Source organism: Papio anubis, chromosome 3 (assembly GCF_008728515.1).
Source record: "Papio anubis isolate 15944 chromosome 3, Panubis1.0, whole genome shotgun sequence".
In the NCBI taxonomy this organism is placed as follows: domain Eukaryota; kingdom Metazoa; phylum Chordata; class Mammalia; order Primates; family Cercopithecidae; genus Papio; species Papio anubis.
Window position 1 is genome coordinate 34,003,959 of NC_044978.1, and position 22,856 is coordinate 34,026,814.

Here is a 22,856-nt window from a genome sequence, read left to right on the forward strand (position 1 = left end):
GTGTTCTTGAATTTGTGCTTTTTTATCTGATTATGAAAAAGAGAAGGAGAGAATGAATTTGTGTGTGTGTGTTTTACATATTTTCTTCTGCAACTGATAAGGAAATAATTTTTAAAAATATACTGTATTCCACCCAATCTAAAACTGCACCAATTATAAAATGTAGCATTATTTTACATACCACTAAGGAAGAAGGAAATGCATACAATTAAACTATAACACACCACTGATTGTAGAGTTTATCCAGTTTTAGAGAAAGTAAAATGTCAAAAAATGTTGCTTTTCTGAATCTATATAATAGTGTTTATCTTTAATAATTTTTTAAATTTATGTATCTTTAAATTATGGAATTTATGGCTAAGAACAATATAGTCAGTGTCATTTTATTTATTTGATTTTATTCACTGAATAAATGTGTGTTGAATGTTCATGAAACTGTTCTGCATTCTTTCGGTTATGTTCCAATAGCATTAAATGTGGCCTTTCAGGTTTCTATCAGGAAGTTTACTATGTATTGTTATTAAGGGAGAACACTTCGTTTTTCTCTTTGTATTTCATTATGAGAAGCAAATTTTCCCTTATGAACATTTCAGAAGGGAAAAGTACAGGAAGAACATTTCTTCCCCGTAATTTGCTTGGACAGATTAGGGAACTGCATGCCACCTGGCCAAGCTTCTTTCTTTTTCTCATCGCTTGTCTGCAGTGTTGGTGTGTAAGGATCTGCTCCCTGGGAGGTGAGGCAGAAGGCACGGAGAGGAGCTCCTTTGTGCTCTGACTAAATGGGGGAACCCCCCAATTCAGACTGAAAGTATTAGGAAGCACAATAGGTTATCGATTCAAATCTTGTTCTGCAGTTGAACTTTACCAGTAAAACTGACAATTTGATATACGCCTAACTGACACCACCATGCTGTTTCTTAATTTGTTCTGAAAACCAGAAGAAGAAACCCAAGCAATTACTTTATATTTAAGAAAATTGTCTGGTCAGTTGAATATTGTGCTAGTTTCTTGTAGCTGCTGTAACAAATTGCCACAGACTCAAAACAACAGAAATGTATTCTCTCGGTTCTGGAGGCCAGAAGTCCGAAATCAGGGTGTTTGCAGGGCCATGTCCCTCTGAAGGCATCATGGAAGAATCCTTCCTTGCCTCTTCCAGCTTCTTTCTGGTGGTTGGCAGCAGTCCATTAGCATTCCTTGGCTTGTAGCTGCATCATTCCCATCCCTGCCTTCATCCCACGTGGCCTTCTTCCCTGTGTTTTCTCTGCGTGTCTGTGTCTCTTCTTTCTCTTAAAAAAAAGATACCAGGCATTGGATTTAGGGCCCACCCTAATTGAGTGTGTCCTCATCTTAACTATTTAAACCTGTAAACACCTTATTTCCTAAGAAAGTCATATTTTGAGGTTCTAGATGACCATGAATTTTGGTGCATTAATGTTCATATGTTAAACCTAGCATTCCTGGGATAAACTCTGGTTAGTCATGGTGCGATATTTTATTGTGGAATTTGATTTGTTAAAATTGTGTTAAGATGTTTGCATCTATATTTATGAAGGCTATTGGTCAGTAATTGTTTCTTACAATGTTGCCATCAGGCTTGGGTATCAAATGAGTTGGGGAGTGTCTTTTCTTCCTTTATTCTATAAAGGTTTGGTATTTTTTTTTTTTCTTAATTGTACTGGTGAGAGGATTCACCAGTACAATTATCTGGGCCTGGAATTTTCTGTGTGGAGACATCTTTGTCATTAAATTTGATTTTTTAGATAGATATTTCAGTACTCTGTTTTCTGTTTTACCAGTTTGGTAATTGTGTCTATCAAGAAGTTTGTCCATTTCATCTGATATGTTGAGTTTATAAACATAGTTGTTCATGATAGTCCCTCATTCTTTTGTTGACTGTAGGATTATCATGACATTTCATTTTGTATTTCTAACATATATAATTTGTGTTTTCTGTCTTTCCTGCTAAATCTTGATAGGCATTGCTTAGTTTCATTAAACTTTTTTAAGAACCACTTTGGCCTTGTTATATGTTGGTGCAAAAATCATTGCAGTTTTGGCCATTACTTTCAATGACAAAAACCGCAATCATTTTGCACCAACCTAATAATTTTCTCTATTGTTTGTTTCCAGCTTCATTAATTTTTAGTATTATTTCTTTTGGTTTAATTTGCTTATCTTTAGATTTGAAAATTTTCTCACTCATTTTTAAGATTTTCATGTTTTCTGCTAAACCTGTTGAAAGATGTAAACTTTCTTCTTTGTACTGCTTTAGTGGCCCCGATTTTTTGATGCCTTTTATTTTTATTATCATTTCTTTAAATATATATTCTAACTTCCCTTGTGATCTCCTGTTTTAGAAATTCATTTTTTTACTTGAAAAATAATAATTGTACATGGGGTACATAGTGATTTTTCGATACATATAATATATAGTGATCATTGTGATCTCTTCTTTGACCAGTTGGTTATTTTGTGGTGATTTATTTTATTTTCAAATACTTGGTTCTTCTCTACATATACTTTTCTGTTAATTATAAGTTAATTTTGTTATGGTCCAGATAATGTATCTTACGTGATTTCAAATTTTTAAAAATTATTATTATTATTTCTAAATGGCCCAAGATAGTGTATCTTGTGGAAGTCTCATTTGCATTTGCAAAGTAGATGTGTTCTCCAGGTGCTGAATGTAATGTTGTGTAGTTGAAGTTTGGTCAACATGGTTGGTAATATCATGCAGATCTTCTTTAGCCTTACTGATTTTTCATCTAATTTGTTTACCAGTTACCAACTTAGGGGTATTAAAATATCCAGTTACGTTTGTGGGTTTGTTTATACTTCTCTTTAGTTCTGTTAGTATTATATAACTTTGTTATCAGGCACATACATATTTATTATTATTATGTTTTGAGCATTATGAAATGTCTCTACCTCTGGTAATATTCCTTTCCTTAGCTTGTAGATTGTTTTGTCTAATACTTCAGCTTTCTATGACAAGTGTTTCCATGGTATATTTTTTCTATCTTTTCTCTTTCAAACTAATTCTGTCTTTCATTTAAGTGAATCTCTTACAATAAGGGTTTGGTGTCACTTTTTTTTTATTATTATACTTTAAGTTCTAGGGTACATGTGCACAAGGTGCAGGTTTGTTACTAAACTATCGCAAGAACAGAAAACCAAATACCACATGTTCTTACTCATAGGTGGGAACTGAACAATGAGAACACTTGGACACAGGAAGGGGAACATCACACACCTGGTGTCACTTTTTTATTAAGTCTGGCAATCTGTACCTTTTAATGTAGTGTTTAGTCCATTTATGAATGTTTTGTCAATTTACTTTTAATGTAAATACTGATATGGTTGGATTTAGGAGCAGTTTGTTTCTCTTTATTTTCTATTTATCTTTTTAAAAAATTATTATTTTTATTGTTGTTTCTCTGTTACTCCTTTCTTGCCTTTTTTTGAGGAGATAATCATGAGTTTTTTAGTTTTTTATTTTTATTATTATTGACCTTTTATCTATATCTGTTTGCATTATATTTTTCAGAGTTGATCAGTGGATTAAAGAATACATCTAAACATTATCACAGTCTATTTAGAATTGGTATGGTATTGTTTCACATTTGATATAAAAATATAGTTCCATATACTCCTGCATCCATTGTGCTATTGTCATATATATCTACATATCATATAATCCCCACAATAAAGTTATAACTTTTCTTTAAAGAGCCCTTTAAGTTTTTTCTATTAGACTTTTAAATAAAGAAGGCTAGAATATATATTATATATCTATTGTATTATATATTGTATATATTATAGATAACATTCTATTGCTAAATATATTATAGATAATACATATTTGTAGATAATATCTATATATAGGTAATATATGCTATTCTCATATATTATGTAGATATATATAGATAACATATATCTATAAATATAGATAATATATATCTATAGATAATATATATCTATAAATATATAGAGATAATATATATCTATAAATATATACAATTTCTAGGGATCTTCATTTCTTCCTGTAGATTCAGATTACCATTTTGTGCCCTGTCAGTCTTACAAACTTATTTTACATTTCTTATAATACAGGTTTACTAGTGATGGATTTTTCTCAGTCTTTGCTTTTCTAAAAGTATTTGTCTCATCTTTGTTTTCAAAGGGTGGGTGATGTGATTATATCCTTCTTGTCTAATAGCTGCCTCCTTCTACCTCCAGCTCTTTATAGGTTTCCATTTTTATTGGCCTCTCTTGTAATCATTTATTTCATTGTCCTCTCTATATAATGTGTTGATTTCGTCTGAATGCTTTCAGGAATTTTACTCAAGATTGTGGTTTTTATCTTTTAATTACAGCAATTTGACTATATGGTGCCTAGGTCTAGCTTTCTTTATGTTTATTCTGCTTGACGTTTGTTGAGCTTTCCAAACATATAAGTTGATACTGTCTGTGAAATGGGAAGATTATTTTTTCCCACCCTATTTTTCTCCCTCTCCTTTTGGTACTGTAGTTACACATGCATTGAAATTTTCAGTATATCTCACTGATCTCTGAGATTCTGTTTATATTTCTTAAATTTTTTTCCTCTTTGTTTTTCATTTAATAACTTGTATTACTCAGTCTTCAGGTTTACTGATTGCGGTCCAGAGAATGTATCTTTTATGATTTCAAATTGTATGAAATTGTCTTGTTTTGTTTTAATGGCCCAGCATAAGTGTATGTTGTGAAAGTTCCATTTGCAGTTGCAAAGTATAAGTGTTCTCCAGGTGAATTTTTTATTTCACTTACTGTGGTGGTCAACTTTAGATTTTCCATTGGTATTTTTTCTATTTTTTATAACTCTGATAAAATCCCCCATCTTTTCAGCCATCATGCATATATTTTCCCCGAAGTGCTTGAACATATTTATAATAGCTACTTTAAAGTCCTGTCCGCTAACTGTAAAATGTGAGTCATCTCTGGGTTGCTTCCTACTGACCATTCTCTTTTTTTTGTTTGTTTGTTTTTTTAAATAAGTGCCACCATTTTCTGTTTCTTTATCTAGTGACTTTTGATTGAATACTAGGTGTTGTGAATGATATTTTGTAGAGATTCTCGATTCTTTTATGTCCCTCCAAACACATTTTCTAGCAAGCAGATATCATGGCTGGACACAAATTCCCAATCTTGTTTCTCCTGCAATGGATATCAGCTGAAATTTCTGCTTAATTCTTTTCAGTTTCTAGCTTCTATGCTTTTACAGGATCCTCTGAGGTCTCCCTTATGCCACAAATAGAGGTGGTAAAGGTTTTTGGTGAATTTCATATGCAGATTTTGTGGTCACTGTCCTCTACTATTTTCCACATTGGCTGATCTCGTGGTCCTAGACTCTATCCTCTGTCCCCTCAAGTCATTCCACCAAGGCTGTAGCCTTCTATTACTTGAGCTGCATAGAGTAGAGAATGCCTTCTGGCAAAAAGCTACTAATTTGCAGATCTCCTCAGGTGAAGCTTTGTCTTTCAGGGTAGACTCCAGTGTCTCAGCACTTCTTCCATTTTCTCAAATGCTTTCTCTCCATTGCTTTTGACATATAATTTCCTTTGTACCCATAAAATATTGCTGGGAAAGAAAATTAAAGGATTTGTACAACAAAGTGGAACTTCTTACATTGTAATATCATCACCTTTAGGCTAGATGATTCTATGAAGAAATGTTTACCTTAGATACACAAATAGAATCATTGCATTTCAGATATAATTTTCAGAATTTTGAGGAAAACTCAAGTGCATGCAGTCTATGTGCTTTTCCTATCTAAAATATTTGGAAGTAGCTGCTTACTTGATTTTATTAAATGTTTTCATTTGGATAACTAGTAATACTTGCTTGGAACTTAAGTATTTACCTGTCTTCTTTATGCTTTCCTTCAAAGGATAATTGTAGGAAGAGCTATCAAAATCAAATCTTGGCCTTAAATATTTATAAGAAATGTGATTTTAAAGTAATAGGAGTTTTGAAAATTGGTAAAAACAAATAGAGAGGTGGTGGTAGTTAGATAAAGAACTTGAATAACTCTTTCAGTGACCCCTTTTATTGACCAAGACATCAAGGCTTGAAAGTAAAGCATACTCACCTCCACTGGCTTGTCACACTTTGTGTTTCAGCAACAAATGACTAATAATGCAGATTTCAGAGTTACGCACTATTTTAATTTGTAGTTTTAATAATGCTATTGTTCCCTAAAATGTTAATTACTAAACTTACATGGGAAATGTATTTTTTTGCAGAAACAGGATTCATGCTTAACAAGTCTATCATCATCATCACTTAAACAAATTCTTGGAGATTGCTTTTCACCAGGATCTGAGGGAAACACATCTGTAAAAGGTGGTTATATATAATAATTATATCTTATTTGTGAACTCTGTACTACTTAGACTCCTGTTTGTGAGAGAAATAATACTTCCTATAATTGCAAGAGAAATGCATGTTTTTATGAGTTTGAGTTTTAATCCTGATCATGTAGTTAACTAACTGTGATTTTGGATGCAGAACTTAATCTCTCAGTGCCTCAATTTCCCTAAGTTATATTATCTGTCTCATAAGGTCATTATGAAAATTAAGTGATATAGTGCATTTTAGCCATTAGCCTAGTTCACAGCCCACGTGGAGTGAGCACCTGAGGTAAGCTATCATTATGTATGTGTTGCTTTGATATTCTGCAGGACAACATAATAGCTAGGTGGAATTTTAAAGTGAGACTAAGCTAGATTTGAATACAGGCACAATTACATAAACAAAGTAGCTAACCTTTCTAACCTTGTATGTTGATCTTTAAAATGGGTAAAATAAGAGTAATCTGCCTTATACAGTGGTGTAAGAATTAAACATGTAAAGCATTTACAGCAATACCATAGTAAGCACTTACTGTGATATGTGAATTGTGAATATAATTTCTTTTCTTAGTGATATGTAGCTTAATGAAAGCTAAAAGACATAGCTATTTCTAGGTCTGAGATATGTAACGGACATTTATTAAGTGCTTACTATGTAGCATCATTTTTGTCATTTTACAGATGAGAAAAGCTGAAGTGCAGTGACTTGGGAAAACATACCCAAGGTCAGTGATGGAGCCATAGTTAAATCTTGAGCTCCAAAGTTCTTGTTCTTTTCACTGATTAGATTAACAGCTCCAAAGAATCCAATAGTGAATTGAGTGATTTTAAGCCCATCGTACCTCAAAAGAAATTTCAAAAAATGGTCATAGTGAAACCAACAGAATTAAGACTTTTGATAGTGAAGATTCAGGTTTAGCTAGGAGGTGGATCTTGGTAGAACTGAAAGTTGGTGATCCCATTCTAAAATGTGGTAGAATCAGAATAGTAGAAGCAATTCTGTAAGTGCAAAACTGAATCTTCTTATGCCAGAGCTTGAGCCTGTTTCTTGGAGCACAGAGAGGATAAGCAATAGTCTTTATTGCTGCTTATGGTATCAGAGGCGGTACTGCATCTTGGTGAGATGAAACTCACTAGAGGCTGTGTAAAATTGCATTAATTCATGGTTCTTTCTGCATCTATACAATTCAACAGTTGTACTACTAATAACTATAGTAGCCTACAGAAGTGTGACACCTTCTTATGCAGCCTGTTGTTCCAGCTGAGAAACTCAGGCTTTAGAGCTGAACAAATATTGTCATCTCACTTGCTTGGTTTGTATGTCAACAAGCTCTTTTGACGTGTCTTTGTTTTAGGGTAGTTATTCCATTCTGTTTATTAATATGCTATTTTTCTAAGTACTAGATTTGGTAAGTGCTTCATTACTTAAGCGTAGACTTTTTTTTTGTAAATCACTTTTGAAAAAAGTTTATGCAAGTTTAATATGATAGTTTTCTTCATATTTTGCAGGAAAAAAAGTTTATAGATAGTCCTCCTTTAAAAGAAAGCAAATGAATCTGGTATTTACCTTATTAATTCAGAAGGGGGTTTTAATGCTATTACTCTGTCTCAAAATAGATCCAAATGAAGAAATCACTGAAAACCATAATTCCTTGAAATCCGATGAAAATAAAGAGAATTCATTTTCAGCAGACCATGTGTCTACTGCAGTTGAGAAATCCAAGCAAAGTCAAGTGACTGCTGATGACCTTGAAGAAGAAAAGGCAAAAGCAGAACTGATTATGGATGTTGAGAGAACAGTTGATCCACTACTATCTAAATCTCAGAGTATCTTAACATCTACCAGTGCAACAGTGTCTTCAAAGGTATTTGTAAAAATTCATACCTTTCATACTACAGCTTAAAACTTGAAACAGAACTTTAAGAAATTTTATCTTCTGTGTTATATACTTCTGAATTACCAGTGGAAAATTTATCTTTTGATAGTGGTATTATATTGTCACATGGTTCTTACTTAATCCAGTAAAATTTAACTTTAAGGAAAGTTTGTAGTGAATTTAATAAAACCCAGTGTTTAAAATTTATCAGAGGTGTATGATTATAATATACTTTTAAATATCTCAGAAATGCATACTCATAGTATATATATTTCCATAGGTCTTCATATTTTAAAAATATAACTATCTGGAATAACTTCTGAGATTTTAAATTAGAGTTATGTTTTTGGATATCACTTTAAAACATGAAACATGTTAACAATTTTAACGAAAATCTTAAATGTTTTTCAACATCCGTGCTTCTTTAAAATAGATGGTTATCATCAGGAACATTATTATTATTATTCATATTTGATCCTTTGCCTTTATTTCCTAATTTTCAAAATAATGAGTTGGTGCCCTGGCACCTCTAGAGGTGATGAAATTGCTTTTTTTTTTTTTAAATTCATATAAATTTAACGGGTTCAAGTGCTTTTTTGTTACATGGATATATTTGTGTAGTAGTAAAGTCAGACTTTTAGTATAAACTAAAATATACATTGTATCCATTAAGTAATTTCTCATCCCTCACCTCCCTCTCACCTTTCCTAGTCTCCATTATCTATTATTCCATACTCTATATACGTATGTACACATTATTTAGCTCCCACTTATAAGTGAGAACATGTACCATTTGACTTTCTGTTTATGATTTATTTCACTTAAGGTAATAACCTCCAGTTCCACCCATGTTGTTGTAAAAGACATTTTTTCTGTATGGCTGAATAGTATTCCAGTGTGTATGTGTGTGTGTGTGTACATTTTCTTTACCCAATCATATGTTGATGTACACTGAGGTTGATTCCATATCTTTGCTATTGTGACTAGTACTGTGATAAACATATGAGTGCAGGTATCTTTTTTATATAATGATTTATTTTCCTTTTGGCAGATACTCACAGTGGGGTTGCTGGATTGAATGGTAGTTCTATTTTTAGTTCCTTAAGAAATCCCCATACAATTTTCCATAAAGATTGTACTAATTTATATTCATAAAACCAAGAGTATATAAGCATTCCCTTTTCTCTGTGTTCTCACCGACATCTGTTACTTTTTTAACTTTTTAATAATAGATAAATATTCTGACTAGTATAATATATCTCACTGTGGTTTTAATTTGTGTTTGATGATAAGTGATGGTGAGCATTTTTTTTTTTCATATGTTTCTTGGCCACTTGTATGTCTTCTTTTCAAAAAGTCTATTCACATTTTTTGCCCTCTTTTTAATGCGGTTATTTGTTTTTTGTTGTTGTTGAGGGGAACATTATTATTCTAACCTTAAGAAACAGATATGTGATTATGTAGGATTACTTGTTCCTAAACTAAATTGTGTCTGAGTGCTGTACTTTAAAAATTTATGGTGTAGCATTTTCAGTCTTTGTTTCTCCTGAATTTGTCATTATCTCTTATAGCTGCAATTAACTAGCAGTTCTGTGTACTTAGTATCGGGGGAAGAAAACAGCGCTAGCTGAAAATCTGTGTTTGAACAATACTTTTATAATATAAAATACAAGTTTTCTTAACGTTTATGGAGAAGGTTCATTAAGCCATGTGCCAGGTATATCATCCTTAGCTACGTTCCTTAGGAAAAAAACACTACTGACGAGTTAGGGATGTGTTTATATCTGTGCTCTCACTTTACCACTAGCACCCATCAGTCTACGTAAAGTAGAAAAGTTATTCCTTACAAGAAGAAAGGATATTCTGGAGTTTATAGACAGGATTGTAGAATGTCTAATAGAGGCAATTCTAAATTAGAACAGGCAATTTATATGTAAGAAGTAAGGTTGTAACGTATTTCTTTTGACTGGACCCTTGGCTTCATTCTTATTCTCTACTGAGTGGCCTTTTCTAAACAGGAATAGAATCATTCTCCATTAAAGTCTTTTTGTTGGTTTATCACAAGAATTCCATCCAGACTCCTCATCGCCACCTAGTGATCTCACATGGTTCTTCTCTGACCATGTCTTCCACTCTTCTCTGCCATTCACTATGCTTCAGCTCCATTCACCTCTCTGTTTTTCAAAGCTACCAAGCTCTGTCCCTTCTCAGGCTTTTACCACTTGCTGTTTCTTTCTTTCATAGACTTTCAAGTGGGCCCTTTGCACTCATTATCTGTCTCAGCTCTGATGTCAGCCCCTCAGGACAGCCTTCCCTGATCAACTTCTTCAGCCCCACTCTGGTCATTCTCTGTCGCTGTACACTATTTTATCTCCTTCATGAGTCATGTTTGCTTACATATTTATTTTTGGTCAACCATCTCTAGAATTTAATATTCTTAAGGGCATTTTATTCACTGATTTGTTCCCAGTGTCTACTGTGTTTGACACATAGTAGATGCTTAAAGAATAGTGATTTACTGGCAGTTTGGCTTCTAAGCCTAACAAAGATAGTTGTTATGAATAAATCATCTTTGGCATTTTCTGTTTAATAGAAAACAATTGAGGATAGAAATATAAAGAATAAAAAGTCAACAAATAATAGAGCATCCAGTGCATCTGCCAGGTAAGAAAGTGATCAATATTTGTCATTTATGGGCTTGCATTCTAGCAAAGCTAGTTTTAATTTAACTTTCATAAAGTAAATTTCATTTGGTGTTACTGTGTTTTCTCTTTATTTGCATTTCATAAAATGAAAAGAGTAGTTACTTCATGATAAAACTCCTTGGTTGATGATATTATTTGAAATAAAGTAATTCATAAAAAGTAAGCCTATTACTGGTTGTTTTAGTGCCTGGAATGTTTATGCAATACCTTCGCTCTCCAGGATCGTCCTAGGAATATTTTTCTTCTTTCTTAATGTCAGTGATTAGGGATTCTCTGTGCTCCACACTGCTTCTGGAATAGAGCTTCTTTCTCCTACTTTTCCTGAGACAAGCAATATACAATGGTAATAAAGCTGAAGTCTAGCAATGATACTTATTCATTATCAAGTATCATTGTGTAACATGAGAAATTGTACTGAAAGCCTTCAGAATCTATGAACTAAGTAGGTTTATTAAAATGATTATCTATATGGCTTCATTCACACCAGTGATAATGAATGCTTAACTCATAAGTGCTAATCAAAACCTTCTGAATCTTTTAAATTATCATTAGTCAAATTATCATTAATCAAATAAAACAGAGCTAACAAGCTTTTTCTGTAAATGGCCAGTTCGTGCGCATTTTAGGCACAGTCTGTATTGGAACTACTCATTTCTGCTATTTTAACAGGAAAGCAGCCACAGGCAAAACTTAAGTGAGTGATTACAGCTATGGTGCAATAAACTTTGTATACTAAAACCGATGGCTGGCCAGATTTTCCCACCAATCCCTGAAATAGATGGTACTATTCTTTCTAATTTTATATTTGGAATGCTTCATGTAACAAAATGATGAAAGAAAATAAATATTAAAAGAGTGATTATAACCCACTTTATTGTTTTTTCCATGTAACTTGAGAAGTAACATGGTCCATATTTCTTAAAAAGTTTCTAATTACAAATATTTAAATAGAGCAATCATTTTAAAGCCATATAACTTAAAGGGGACATATTTAAATTATGTCCCCTTCAACATAATTTAATACTCTTCGTATACTAAGGCTGTACATTTTACCTACATCATTTTCAAAGTAAAGACAATTTGTTAAATTATAATGTAGTTTTCAATTTTTTTTTGAGATGGAGTCTCATTCTGTTGCTCAGGCTGGAGTGTAGTGGCATGATCTCTGCTCACTGCAACCTCTGCCTCCTGGGCTCAAGCTATCCTCCCACCTCAGCCTCCAGGGTAGCTGCAACTACTGGCGTGCACGACCATGCCGGCTAGTTTTTTGTATTTTTGGTAGAGACAGGGTTTCACCATGTTGCCCAGGCTGGTCTGTAACTCCTGAGCTCAAGTCATCCATCCATTTTGGCCTTCCAAAGTGCTGGTATTACAGGTGTGAGCCATCGTGCCTGGTCAGTTTTCAAATATTATATGTGCATATTCTAACAGATCTCTCTTGTACCAAATGCAATTGTAATATTTTATCTTGATTCATTTGGATCTTTTCAGATTAATGACCTCTGAGTTTTTGAAGAAATCTAGTTCTAAAAGGAGAACTCCATCGACAACTACCTCTTCTCACTATTTAGGGACTTTAAAAGTCTTGGACCAAAAACCTTCACAGAAACAGAGCATAGAACCTGATAGAGCAGATAACATAAGGGCAGCTGTTTATCAGGTAAAAAAGGAAAATATTTTTAAGAGGAGAAGGATGATCACTTTCATAAGCCAACACTGTTTATAAAGAATAAAGCAATCCTGATAGGAAATTATGGTTTAATACTTAATTTATTGAGAAAGATTTTCCTTATAATACATGAGTAATCCATAGATATTTTACTAAATTATTTGCTTCCACACTTTGCATAACCAATCATAGTTGTTTTTAAGGAAAGAATATGCCATTACAATTTATAGAAATATAACACAAGCCAAAACATTGTAAAGTCTATATGTTTTCATTTTTTTATTATTGAAGTTTATATGAACAAAAGGAGTTATTATGAACAAAAAGTTAGTAAATTTTTTCTTTCCTAAGATATTGTTAGGCATACATAGAAAAAAGATTTTATTAATTTATTCACAATTCCAAAAAAGATCGTTTTTTGTCTTTTTTAAAGTAGAATAGTATACTTTAGAAAATTGTACATGTGAATTTCAGAGAAAATGTTAATATAAAGAATTCTAATTCATTTAAGAAATTTTAAATATTATATAACCTTTTTCTTGTTCTCATAGGAGTGGTTAGAAAAGAAAAATGTGTATTTACATGAAATGCACAGAATAAAAAGAATTGAAAGTGAAAACTTAAGGATCCAAAATGAACAGGTATTCTGACATATAGAAGTAAAAATGTTTTGGATTTTTATTTCGGTGAAATATCCCTGAATATATAACTTTTCTAAATCAGCTTTTTAAATGGTAAAATAACTTGTATATTAAATAATTGATTTCTTGTTTTATTTCTGTTTTACTTTATAGATTTTAGTTTGATATAACTGTTTTACATGAAAACAGATTTTAATTTTGTATATGTATAGGATAGCTTTGTTCCTGCTGATTATGAAGTTATTATTGTTTGTGAGCACCTAATTCACTCTTAAAAGTTGACTTCATTTAGAACTTAGCCAAGAAGGCCAGGCACTGTGGCTCACACCTGTAATCCTAGCACTTTGCGAGACCGAGGCAGACGGGATCCCTTGAGGTCTGGAGTTCAACACCAGCCTGGGCAATGTGGTGAAACCCCATCTCTCCTAAAAATACAAAAATTAGCCAGGCATGGTGGTGGGCACCTGTAATCCCAGCTACTCGGGAGGCTGGGGTGGGAGGATCACTTGAACCCAGGAGGTGGAGGTTGCAGTTAGCTGAGATCGTGCCACTGTACTCCATCCTAGGTGACAGAGACTGTCTCAAAGAAAAAAAAAAAGGCATAAGAAGATAAAGGATCATTAGACACTAGCTAGCCTTCAGTTTTCCTCTTTTCTCTCTTGAATTTTACTATACCACTTAGCCTATTACAATTTATTTTGATATAATTTGTTTAGTACAAATTATCAAGTCCAACCCCTCCCTGAGCTCTTGATTTTTGTATCCTTTCCCATCAACTGGAGGTGAACTTTTGTTCCTTTCTCTTCTGTACTGAGTCGCTTCCTCTAACTCCTGCTTAGAATACGCTCAGTTGTTTCCTATATTTTAAAGTCAAACTTCTGAAAAAAAAACTCCAGTGTGCTGTTCAATATTAAAATAGATTTAGAAGAAAAATATTTTCCAAAGTGAACAGCACGATAATGCATCAGTAGCGAAGGGAGCCGCCCTCCAGGGGGCGTGCCTGTCTATCTGTTAACCAAGTTCATAGCAGTATGCTGCTGTGGTCAGTGCCATACCCCTTCTCATTTGATCTTCACAGCTCTGTGAGGTAGACAGTACTTTGACTTCTAAATTATGTTACCCCAATATTAAGGTTTTATGTCATTTAATATTGAACAATAAAGCAAACATAGAATATTATGGGATTAGATTGAAGGAAATAAAATAATAACTTGCTATACAGTCTCCAACCTATTTTTCAGTTGAGCACATACTTTCAACATTTGGAATACGTTTGTATAGTAAGAACTTTATGTTTTGATACTATTCAAAATTAAGATTTAAACCAAAAATCTGCATCTTACTGCATGACTTGGCCAATTTGCCTTACTCTAACTTAGTTGATAAGCCCATAAGTTTACTGATTTTTTTCAAATATTTTATTATGAAAATTTTACTATACCACTTAGCCTATTACAGTTTATTTTGACATAATTTGTTTAGTACACTTTCAAAAATAATAGTTGACATCTTTCTCATTAATAGGTCAATATGTGATAAATGTTTTTAGAAAAGGACATTTTAAAGTCAGTGAATAATTCAGATAACATTCTTTGTAAATTAACTTATCTAAGCCATTTTAAATAAATTATTTTGAAAGTTAACTTCTAAGTACAATGAATATCAGGATTACAGATAAATGTATATGTGTATATTTATATCTAGCCATATTTGTCTAATATTTATATCTAGCCATATTTGTCTCTCTCTCTATATATATATGTATATATGTATATCACTCTATTATTTTTTTCCAATGTAGAAAAGAGCTGCTAAAAGAGAAGAAGCATTAGCGTCATTTGAGGCCTGGAAGGCTATGAAAGAAAAGGAAGCAAAGAAAATAGCTGCCAAAAAGAGGCTTGAAGAAAAAAACAAGAAGAAAACTGAAGAAGAAAATGCTGCAAGAAAAGGAGAAGCACTACAGGTATTCGGGAGCTTTGCACATCTTAATTATTTTAAAACATTTGAAATTCAAATTAATGATTAATGTATTTTTATTTATTTTCAAATATTCATAGTAAGAAAATTATTCTGAACTTTTTCAGGCTTTTGAAAAATGGAAAGAGAAAAAGATGGAATATCTTAAAGAGAAAAATAGAAAGGAGAGAGAATATGAAAGAGCAAAGAAACAGAAAGAGGAGGAAACTGTTGCTGAGAAAAAGAAAGATAATTTAACTGCTGTTGAGAAATGGTAATCCCAAATCATACATATTTTGACATATTTTAAATTAATAACACTTCAGAATTTTATAAAATTTATTTACTTGAAATTTACTAATGCATTTCAATTTCGTTACTGTCAAAGATGTACTAGGGAATCTTTATTATGTGTTTTCCTTTAACTGTCCAGTGTTGTATACCATCCTCTGTAGGAATGAGAAAAAGGAAGCTTTTTTCAAGCAAAAGGAAAAAGAAAAAATAAATGAGAAAAGAAAGGAAGAACTGAAAAGAGCTGAGAAAAAAGATAAAGATAAACAAGCTATTGATGAATATGAAAAATGGCTGGTAGGTATTATTTGTCAATGCGCTTGAGTCTTTTTCATCTACCTTTTATGTCTTTTCTGTCCCTAATTCTATTTGCGCCAGACCTACTGATCATTTCTACCTGGAATCTGCTTTGTTGAATTCAAGCTCTCCTCCTGCATATAGCATATTTTCTTTGATTTAGTCATTTCTATTAATGTTTCTACTATTCGCTCAAACACCTAGGCTTAAAACTTGTTAAAGTCTTCTTCCTTACCTGCATCCCCACATTTACCATTTTCTATTGATGCCCATTCTTCCTTTGCTGTGATTCTCACATCTAACATCATAGAAAGAAGAAAAGTATACTATCGGGGCTACTACTTGGTGGAACTTGGTCATAACAAAAAGTAACACTGAATTTAATAGTGAGAAAATTAGTCCATCTTTTATTCTCTTTTGATATTTCTGATGACCTCAAGAAGAATCTCTTATTTAGGTGTTTTTAATGAGAGAGCAGGTTTGAGATTTAGGAGGAGCAATAGCTAGCTGAACCAGATGTATGTATATATTTGATTTCACTTAATCTTTATAAAAGTTACTTTTTGTTGATGTCAAGCAAAATGTTACTTTCCATTTTAGAATATCAATATAAATATGCATTTTTGTCAATTTTTATATAAGTAATACATTATGAATAAATACATAAGTAGGTAACACATTCATATGAATAATTAACATATTCATTTGATTCAGCAACCAAAAAGTATAACATTTTTGCACTGGAAGTCTATCCAGTCAGGTTTCTTATCAAACTTTAAAACAACTCATACCAATCGACTAGTTAAAAAAAATCATCTAGGTTATTTTTGATTTGCATTTCTCTCATTAGAATTGAGCTCGAATATCTTTTCATTTGTATACAAGCCATTTATCTATTATTTTCTCTGTAAATTGTCATTTCATAGACTTTGTACACTTTTCCGTTAGGTTGTTGGGTTTTTTTCTTACTGATTTCTAGAACCTTTTGTTTTGTACTAAGGAAATTAACCTATCATTTTTTTATATGAGTTTCAAATATTTTTCCCCACCATACTGTTGGTTTCCCAACTTTCCTTATAGTATTTTATGCCATGAAGAATTTAAATTTTAGGTGTCAAATTTATCAGTCTTTTTTTTTTTTTTTTTTTGGCTATTGATTTTCAAGCATAGTTGAAAAGACCTCCACAATTTGAGGTTAAACAAAATTCTCTTATTTTTCTTCTAACAACTTTGTGACTTTAATACCTTAATGTTTTAATATTTATTCTACTTAGAATTTACCCTGATAATGGTGGGAAATATGATTTTAACTTTAGTTTTTCCAAATGTATCCTTTATAAAGTAGCCCATTTTTACCCATTGATTTGAGGTGCTGCTTTTATTATATGATACCTTCTCATATTTTCAGGTCTGTTTCTTAACTTTCTGTTCCATTGGTCAGTCTTGTGATTCCAGTGCCACACTTCATTATTAGACTTGATATTTCTAAATATCTGCTTGGATTCATCTCCCTTTATAGTTCCTCTTTCACAGTCTTTTTGACCAGTCTTGTTTATTTTTTTCCTATAAACTTAAGAATCTACAGCAGTTAGAAAGGCACATCAGACATCATTTAAAAATGAGCTATTTAAAGATAGGATAAAAAGATAAAACAATAATATACTTAAGAAACATGCCAGACCAACATAAAGAAAATTGTAGAACTCTCCTGAACAACACAAATGAAGACTTGAGAAAATGGATCAGAATTGCCCTTGCATAGAAACACACTTATAATGATGTTATAAAGATGTCAGCTCTCTCTGAAGTAATTTAATGCACTGTAACAAAAGCCAACAGGATTTCCTCTGTGTGTTGACTTTAGTACTGCTATAGGCATATGCTAATTATGTGCAGAGACATAATAATAAGGTAATCAAAATTGGTTCAATTTTGAATGAAAAAGGTAGTGTTTCTTGATTACTTTGCCAAACTTTTAAACAAAAGCTATGTTCCAAAAAACATTTTAAAGTCCAATTCTATATTAAGAAGAGGAAATAAGTCATACCAGCACTTTTGAGCCGAGACGCGGAGAGGTCAGGGGATCGAGACCATCCTGAACACGGGTGAAACCCTCGGCCTTACCAAAATACAAAATTGACATGAGCGGGCGCCAGTCGAGGTTGAGGCAGGAGAATGGCGAGGCCTGGAGGCGGAAGGTAGTGGAGATCTGCCATTGCTGGTCTCCAGCCTGGTGACAGAGCCAGACTCCATCTCAAAAAAACATATATATAGTTGGTTACATATATATATATATATACATATACATATATATATACCGATCCTGGAATCAATTAGGAAATTAAATGTAAATGTTTCAGTTTCTCTCCATTTTAATTTTATATTACGAAAAAATGAAATAGAATTCGCTCTTTAATAAGTCACATTTAGGTACACTATTTTTTTTTTTTTTTTTTTTTTTTTTTGAGACGGAGTCTCGGCCACGCCTTGGTGGTTGAGTGCAGTGGCCGGATTCTCAGCTCACTGCCCTCCCGGTTCACGCCATTCTCCTGCCTCAGCCTCCAGGAGTAGCTGGGACTACAGGCTTCCGCCACCTGCCAGTTTTGTATTTTTAGTAGAGACGGGTTTCTTCCAGGCTAGTCTGTGGATGGTCTCCATCTCCTGACCTTGTGATCCTACTGCCTCCGGCCTCCCAAAGTGCTGGGATTACAGGCTTGAGCCACCGCGCCCGGCTAGGTACACTATTTTTAATTATAGTACTTAATTACATTGTCATTCTCATCAGTCCTCTGAAGAACAAGAATTCCTTAAAGACCAAAGACAAAATAACATGATATCTAGTAAAATGTCTGCAAATATAGTACACCTATAAACACACAATGTTACAGATCCATTCTGCTTCTTACCAAATTCTTATTGAAATTTGTTTGCAGATAGAATAGAAAAATTGTCCCTATATCGAAGTCTAATGACTTCAATTTTCATGTAAAATAACATCTCAAGCTTTTTATATACAAACTAGTTTGCACAGTAAGCATTTGGTGCATAGTTGTTTTAGGGGAAAGTTATAGCCAAAGATCAGGTAAGACTAAAATATTTTTCTTGCCAATTCCCAGCTTAATTCATCATTACCTTTAGTAAGAAAATGAGCAAAAAGCTCAGTTTTCCACAGGTGAATGTCAGAAGGACTTTTTAACAAGGTTCTTTTAATTACTATGAAGGTAACTATTGATTCTTGTGAATTGATATTACAGTTAATATAATTGTCTATTAGCTACCCTGACTTTATAGCTCCCGCTAGTAAGATGAAGCATATTTCAAGTTACTGTCCCCCCATGTTAAGTGGAATTAGAAAAAGAGGTTTATTCAGTCAATCTCTGTGGACACAGTCTGGTCACTGCTTTTCTTCCGCCTAGCTAGATGGTCTGCCTCTCTCTAAAATATTAAAATGATTGAAGATGATCTAATGACAGCTTTGGTTTTCACAATTAAAATTCTGAAAGGAAGTTCCCTCTTTGCCTTAATAGAAATAGCAAGCAAACAAACATGCAAACATTCTTATGACATGGAACGAGGATATGGATGTTAAGATTGAGAAGAAAACAAACCTCCCACTTAACTTTGTTATATGTGAATGGAAACCTTGTGCTGTATTGCCATATTATGCTTGTGGCACTTATATATATACTGATGAAAAGATGCATACATACCTAATCATTTTCCATAATGCCTCTCCTCCCAAGCCATCAACCTACAGAGGCAGGTTTCACTAAGGGTTTTCCTGCTCCTTGAGGAATATGAGAAAAATACCACGATGAAGAAACCACCAAACCTTATAGTGTTAGCAGAGACATAAAGAAATAGACAATCCAAGTTGTAAGATGGAAAGACCAGATCCTGCTAATATTTCAAGTATACCTAGATAAATATTTAGATTTCATACTAATATGCAGATACTCAGTTACTTCTTTGACGGGAGGACGTGCAGGGAAATGAAATGATTCTCAAATTCATCTGTAGAATAAAAATATGGGAGATAATATTTTGAGAATAATATGAAGTAGGACTATCCCTATCAAGCAATAAAATATAAATTTACCATTCCACTTCTGTGAATCATCATTCTTTCTACTGTTCTCAATTGTTCCCGTCATGTTCCAGGATATATAATCTTCAAGAAAAATACACTCTTTGAACTCTGCATTTCCCTCTGTCTATAGGCCCACTTTTGTCTGCTTTTCTTTATAGTGAAACATCTAGAAAGTTTTGCTTATACTTCCTTAGTTCCTCATATCCTTTTCATTCACTTCCCACTTCAGTTTTGTCTTTGTCCTCATCACTACACCAAAATCACACTTTGAAAGTTACAGGTTTGCATCTATACGGTCTATTGTGTGTTTCTGTCCTGTTTCAGAATATCTCAGCATTCTACACTGTTGATTTCTTCCTCCTACAGCTGTCACTTCCTTTGGCTGTCATGCTCCCCTGATGTTCTCCTCACTTCTCTGCCTGGCTTCTGTGTCATTCGTTGAATTGTTTTACCTAAGTTCTGCATGTTACCACGGCCTGCCAAGGCCCATATGATCTTAGTCCTCATCCATCTCTTTCTCACCTTGTGCCCCATTTCCATTTCTTGTCTCCTGCCTTTTGGCAAGCCTTAGTCGCAGTAGATCTTTTTGGTTTCCTCCCACATCACAAATTTTTTTCCCACTCTCAGAGCCCTCACTACTACTGTTTGCTTTGCTTGCAAAGCTCTTCCCCAATATTTATCACGAATGGCTTATCTTATCCATCATTTCACACTTCAAAGGGACTTTCCCTGAGCCCATTTTTTGTTAAAAGTAAATACTCTTTTCTGTTCCTTCTCATAGTTTCAAAACACGTTTCCTAGAAATTGACACAACTTGGAATTATCCGTTGTTTATTTTCTTGTTTGTTTCTGTCCATTTTGAAAGTTGCCTGGGGGACAGAGACAATATCTGTGTGTTGGGATTTTAAAAAAATTTTTTATTTGCAATTGACACATAAAAAGTGTACATATTTATGGGATATAGTGTGATGTTTCCATCTACGTATACATTGTGTAATGATCAAAAATGACTCACAAAGGTAGGCAAAATGTTTGATGCAAAGATAACATTAATATTTTTTATATGAAAGTACACAAATTGCTAAAAATTAAAGGCACTGATACCATACATTTAAATGGCCAAATAATTGAGCAGAAAATTTACAAAAGGGCTAAAGAAATGTTTGAAAATGTGCTCAAGTTCAATAATAAAGAAACATGAGGCAGATTTTTTAACTATTTGTAAAAAATTTGAAGTATCTCATACTGTCATGACATATTAAAACTTTGCACCTAGTAAATTTACTTCTGAGAATTTGTTCTCACAAAGTCATCACCAACTTATAATAGTTATTATCTTTGAGTTACAATAGTAGGTCTGTTTTTCTATTTTATACAATTCTTTTTTAATGTTCTCACTTTTATAGTTTAAAATATTAAGTGATATTAATACCTGTTGATATACTTACAAATTGGCAATGTTTCCTGGCTGTTTTTTTTCTTGTTTCCATTTTTTGTTTGTTTTTCTTGAGACAGAGTCTCACTCTGTTGCCCAGGCTGGAGTGCAGTGGTGCGATCTTAGCTCACTGCAACCTCCACCTCCCTGGCTCAAGCAGTCTTCCCACCTTAGCCTCCTAAGTAGCTGAGACTATAGGTGTGTGCCACCACACCTGGCTAATTTTTGTATTGTTTTGTAGAGATGATGTTTCACCATGTTTCCCAGGCTGGTCTCGAACTCCCAGGCTCAAACGATCCACCCACCTCAGTCTCCTAAAGTGCTGGGATTACTGGTGTGAGCCACCATGCCCGGCCCTACCTGTTATTTCTTTATGATCTGTTAAACTAGGAAGTGATATATAAATATCCTATAATGGATTATTTTCTTCAGCAAGCAACCTGATTTGAAAATAATATTCATATATGTACATAAATGTATAGTGTTCTATTTTCTTTTTAGGAAAATAAGGAAAGGCAAGAAAGAATTGAACGAAAACAGAAGAAACGTCATTCCTTTCTTGAAAGTGAGGCACTTCCTCCGTGGAGCCCTCCAAGCAGAACTGTGTTCACAAAAGTGTTTTGATAATTCTAGTTCTTACATTATTTAGTTGTTTATCGGTTTGCCAATATTTGCCATAGATTTAAGAACATTCAATTATTTATAGTTAGAGGAATATATTTTAATTAAATGCTAGACACTCCTGCTGACAATGAGAGAGATACTTTGGAATGTAATCAGTGAAAGCATTTTTTTGAACTGTAGATAAACTGCCTCAAATGAAGATCTAATAATCAGATTGTTTTTACCATTAAGATACATAAAGTTTTATCATGTCCTGATAATTCTTACAGTGGAGTGATTCATGATCTTTTTCATTAAGCTCTGTGTGTTAAGTATATTTAATTTCAGTAATAGAAATTATTCCATTTGTGGATGATTGTGAATCTAGATTCAGGTTTTTAAATGAATGGTCGCTGGGAAGTGCACATATATTATTCCTTCTGAAACTGATGTTTAGCTCAAAGCAGTTGCATTTGTACTGTGCAAGTTAGAATTTTGATCAGTTGAGGCAGTAGTTCAGTAGAACTCTAATCATCAAGGCTTTTTATTTAAGAACTGCCTTATGTTTTAATATGAGTGTACTTTATCTGTTCCAGGCTTATGTGACAATCATAGGCACTTTATAATGAGTCCACCTCTGAAATTTTCTTTTTGAATTCTATCTCACTGTATTATTTCAGTGATACCAAAAGACATCAATGTCACAGTAGTGATATACTTATGCATTAGTTATGGAAATTCCACAGGAGTTCAAGGTCATTATCACTATAATTATTTTCCAGACTAAAGCCATAAAGGTGATTTAGGCAATTATTGTCATCTTAGCTAGTCCAGTTTTATAGCTTATATGTATGCTGTATGGGAAGGTAAATATGTTGACAATGTCAACATATGTATGCT

The 22,856-nt window shown here is 33.1% G+C and overlaps 1 protein-coding gene across 3 annotated transcripts in view; it reads left to right on the top strand.

The window, feature by feature from the left end:
* Positions 1-22,237, top strand: part of MAP9 (microtubule associated protein 9) — a 30,635-nt gene extending 8,398 nt beyond the window's left edge. For 2 of the 3 annotated variants that reach the window (XR_004182634.1, XR_004182633.1), the window contains exons 6-13: positions 6,285-6,384; positions 8,010-8,257; positions 10,863-10,933; positions 12,466-12,634; positions 13,195-13,284; positions 15,086-15,514; positions 15,696-15,828; positions 21,855-22,237. Coding sequence is in view for 1 of the 3 variants with exons in the window: in XM_009207750.3 (XP_009206014.2) it covers positions 6,285-6,384; positions 8,010-8,257; positions 10,863-10,933; positions 12,466-12,634; positions 13,195-13,284; positions 15,086-15,247; positions 15,369-15,514; positions 15,696-15,828; positions 21,855-21,977 (1,242 nt within the window). In the remaining 2 variants the exon portion in view is untranslated. The remainder of the gene's footprint in view (positions 1-6,284; positions 6,385-8,009; positions 8,258-10,862; positions 10,934-12,465; positions 12,635-13,194; positions 13,285-15,085; positions 15,515-15,695; positions 15,829-21,854) is intronic. The other variant, XM_009207750.3, reaches the window with a different exon arrangement.
* Positions 22,238-22,856: the final 619 nt, after the last annotated feature.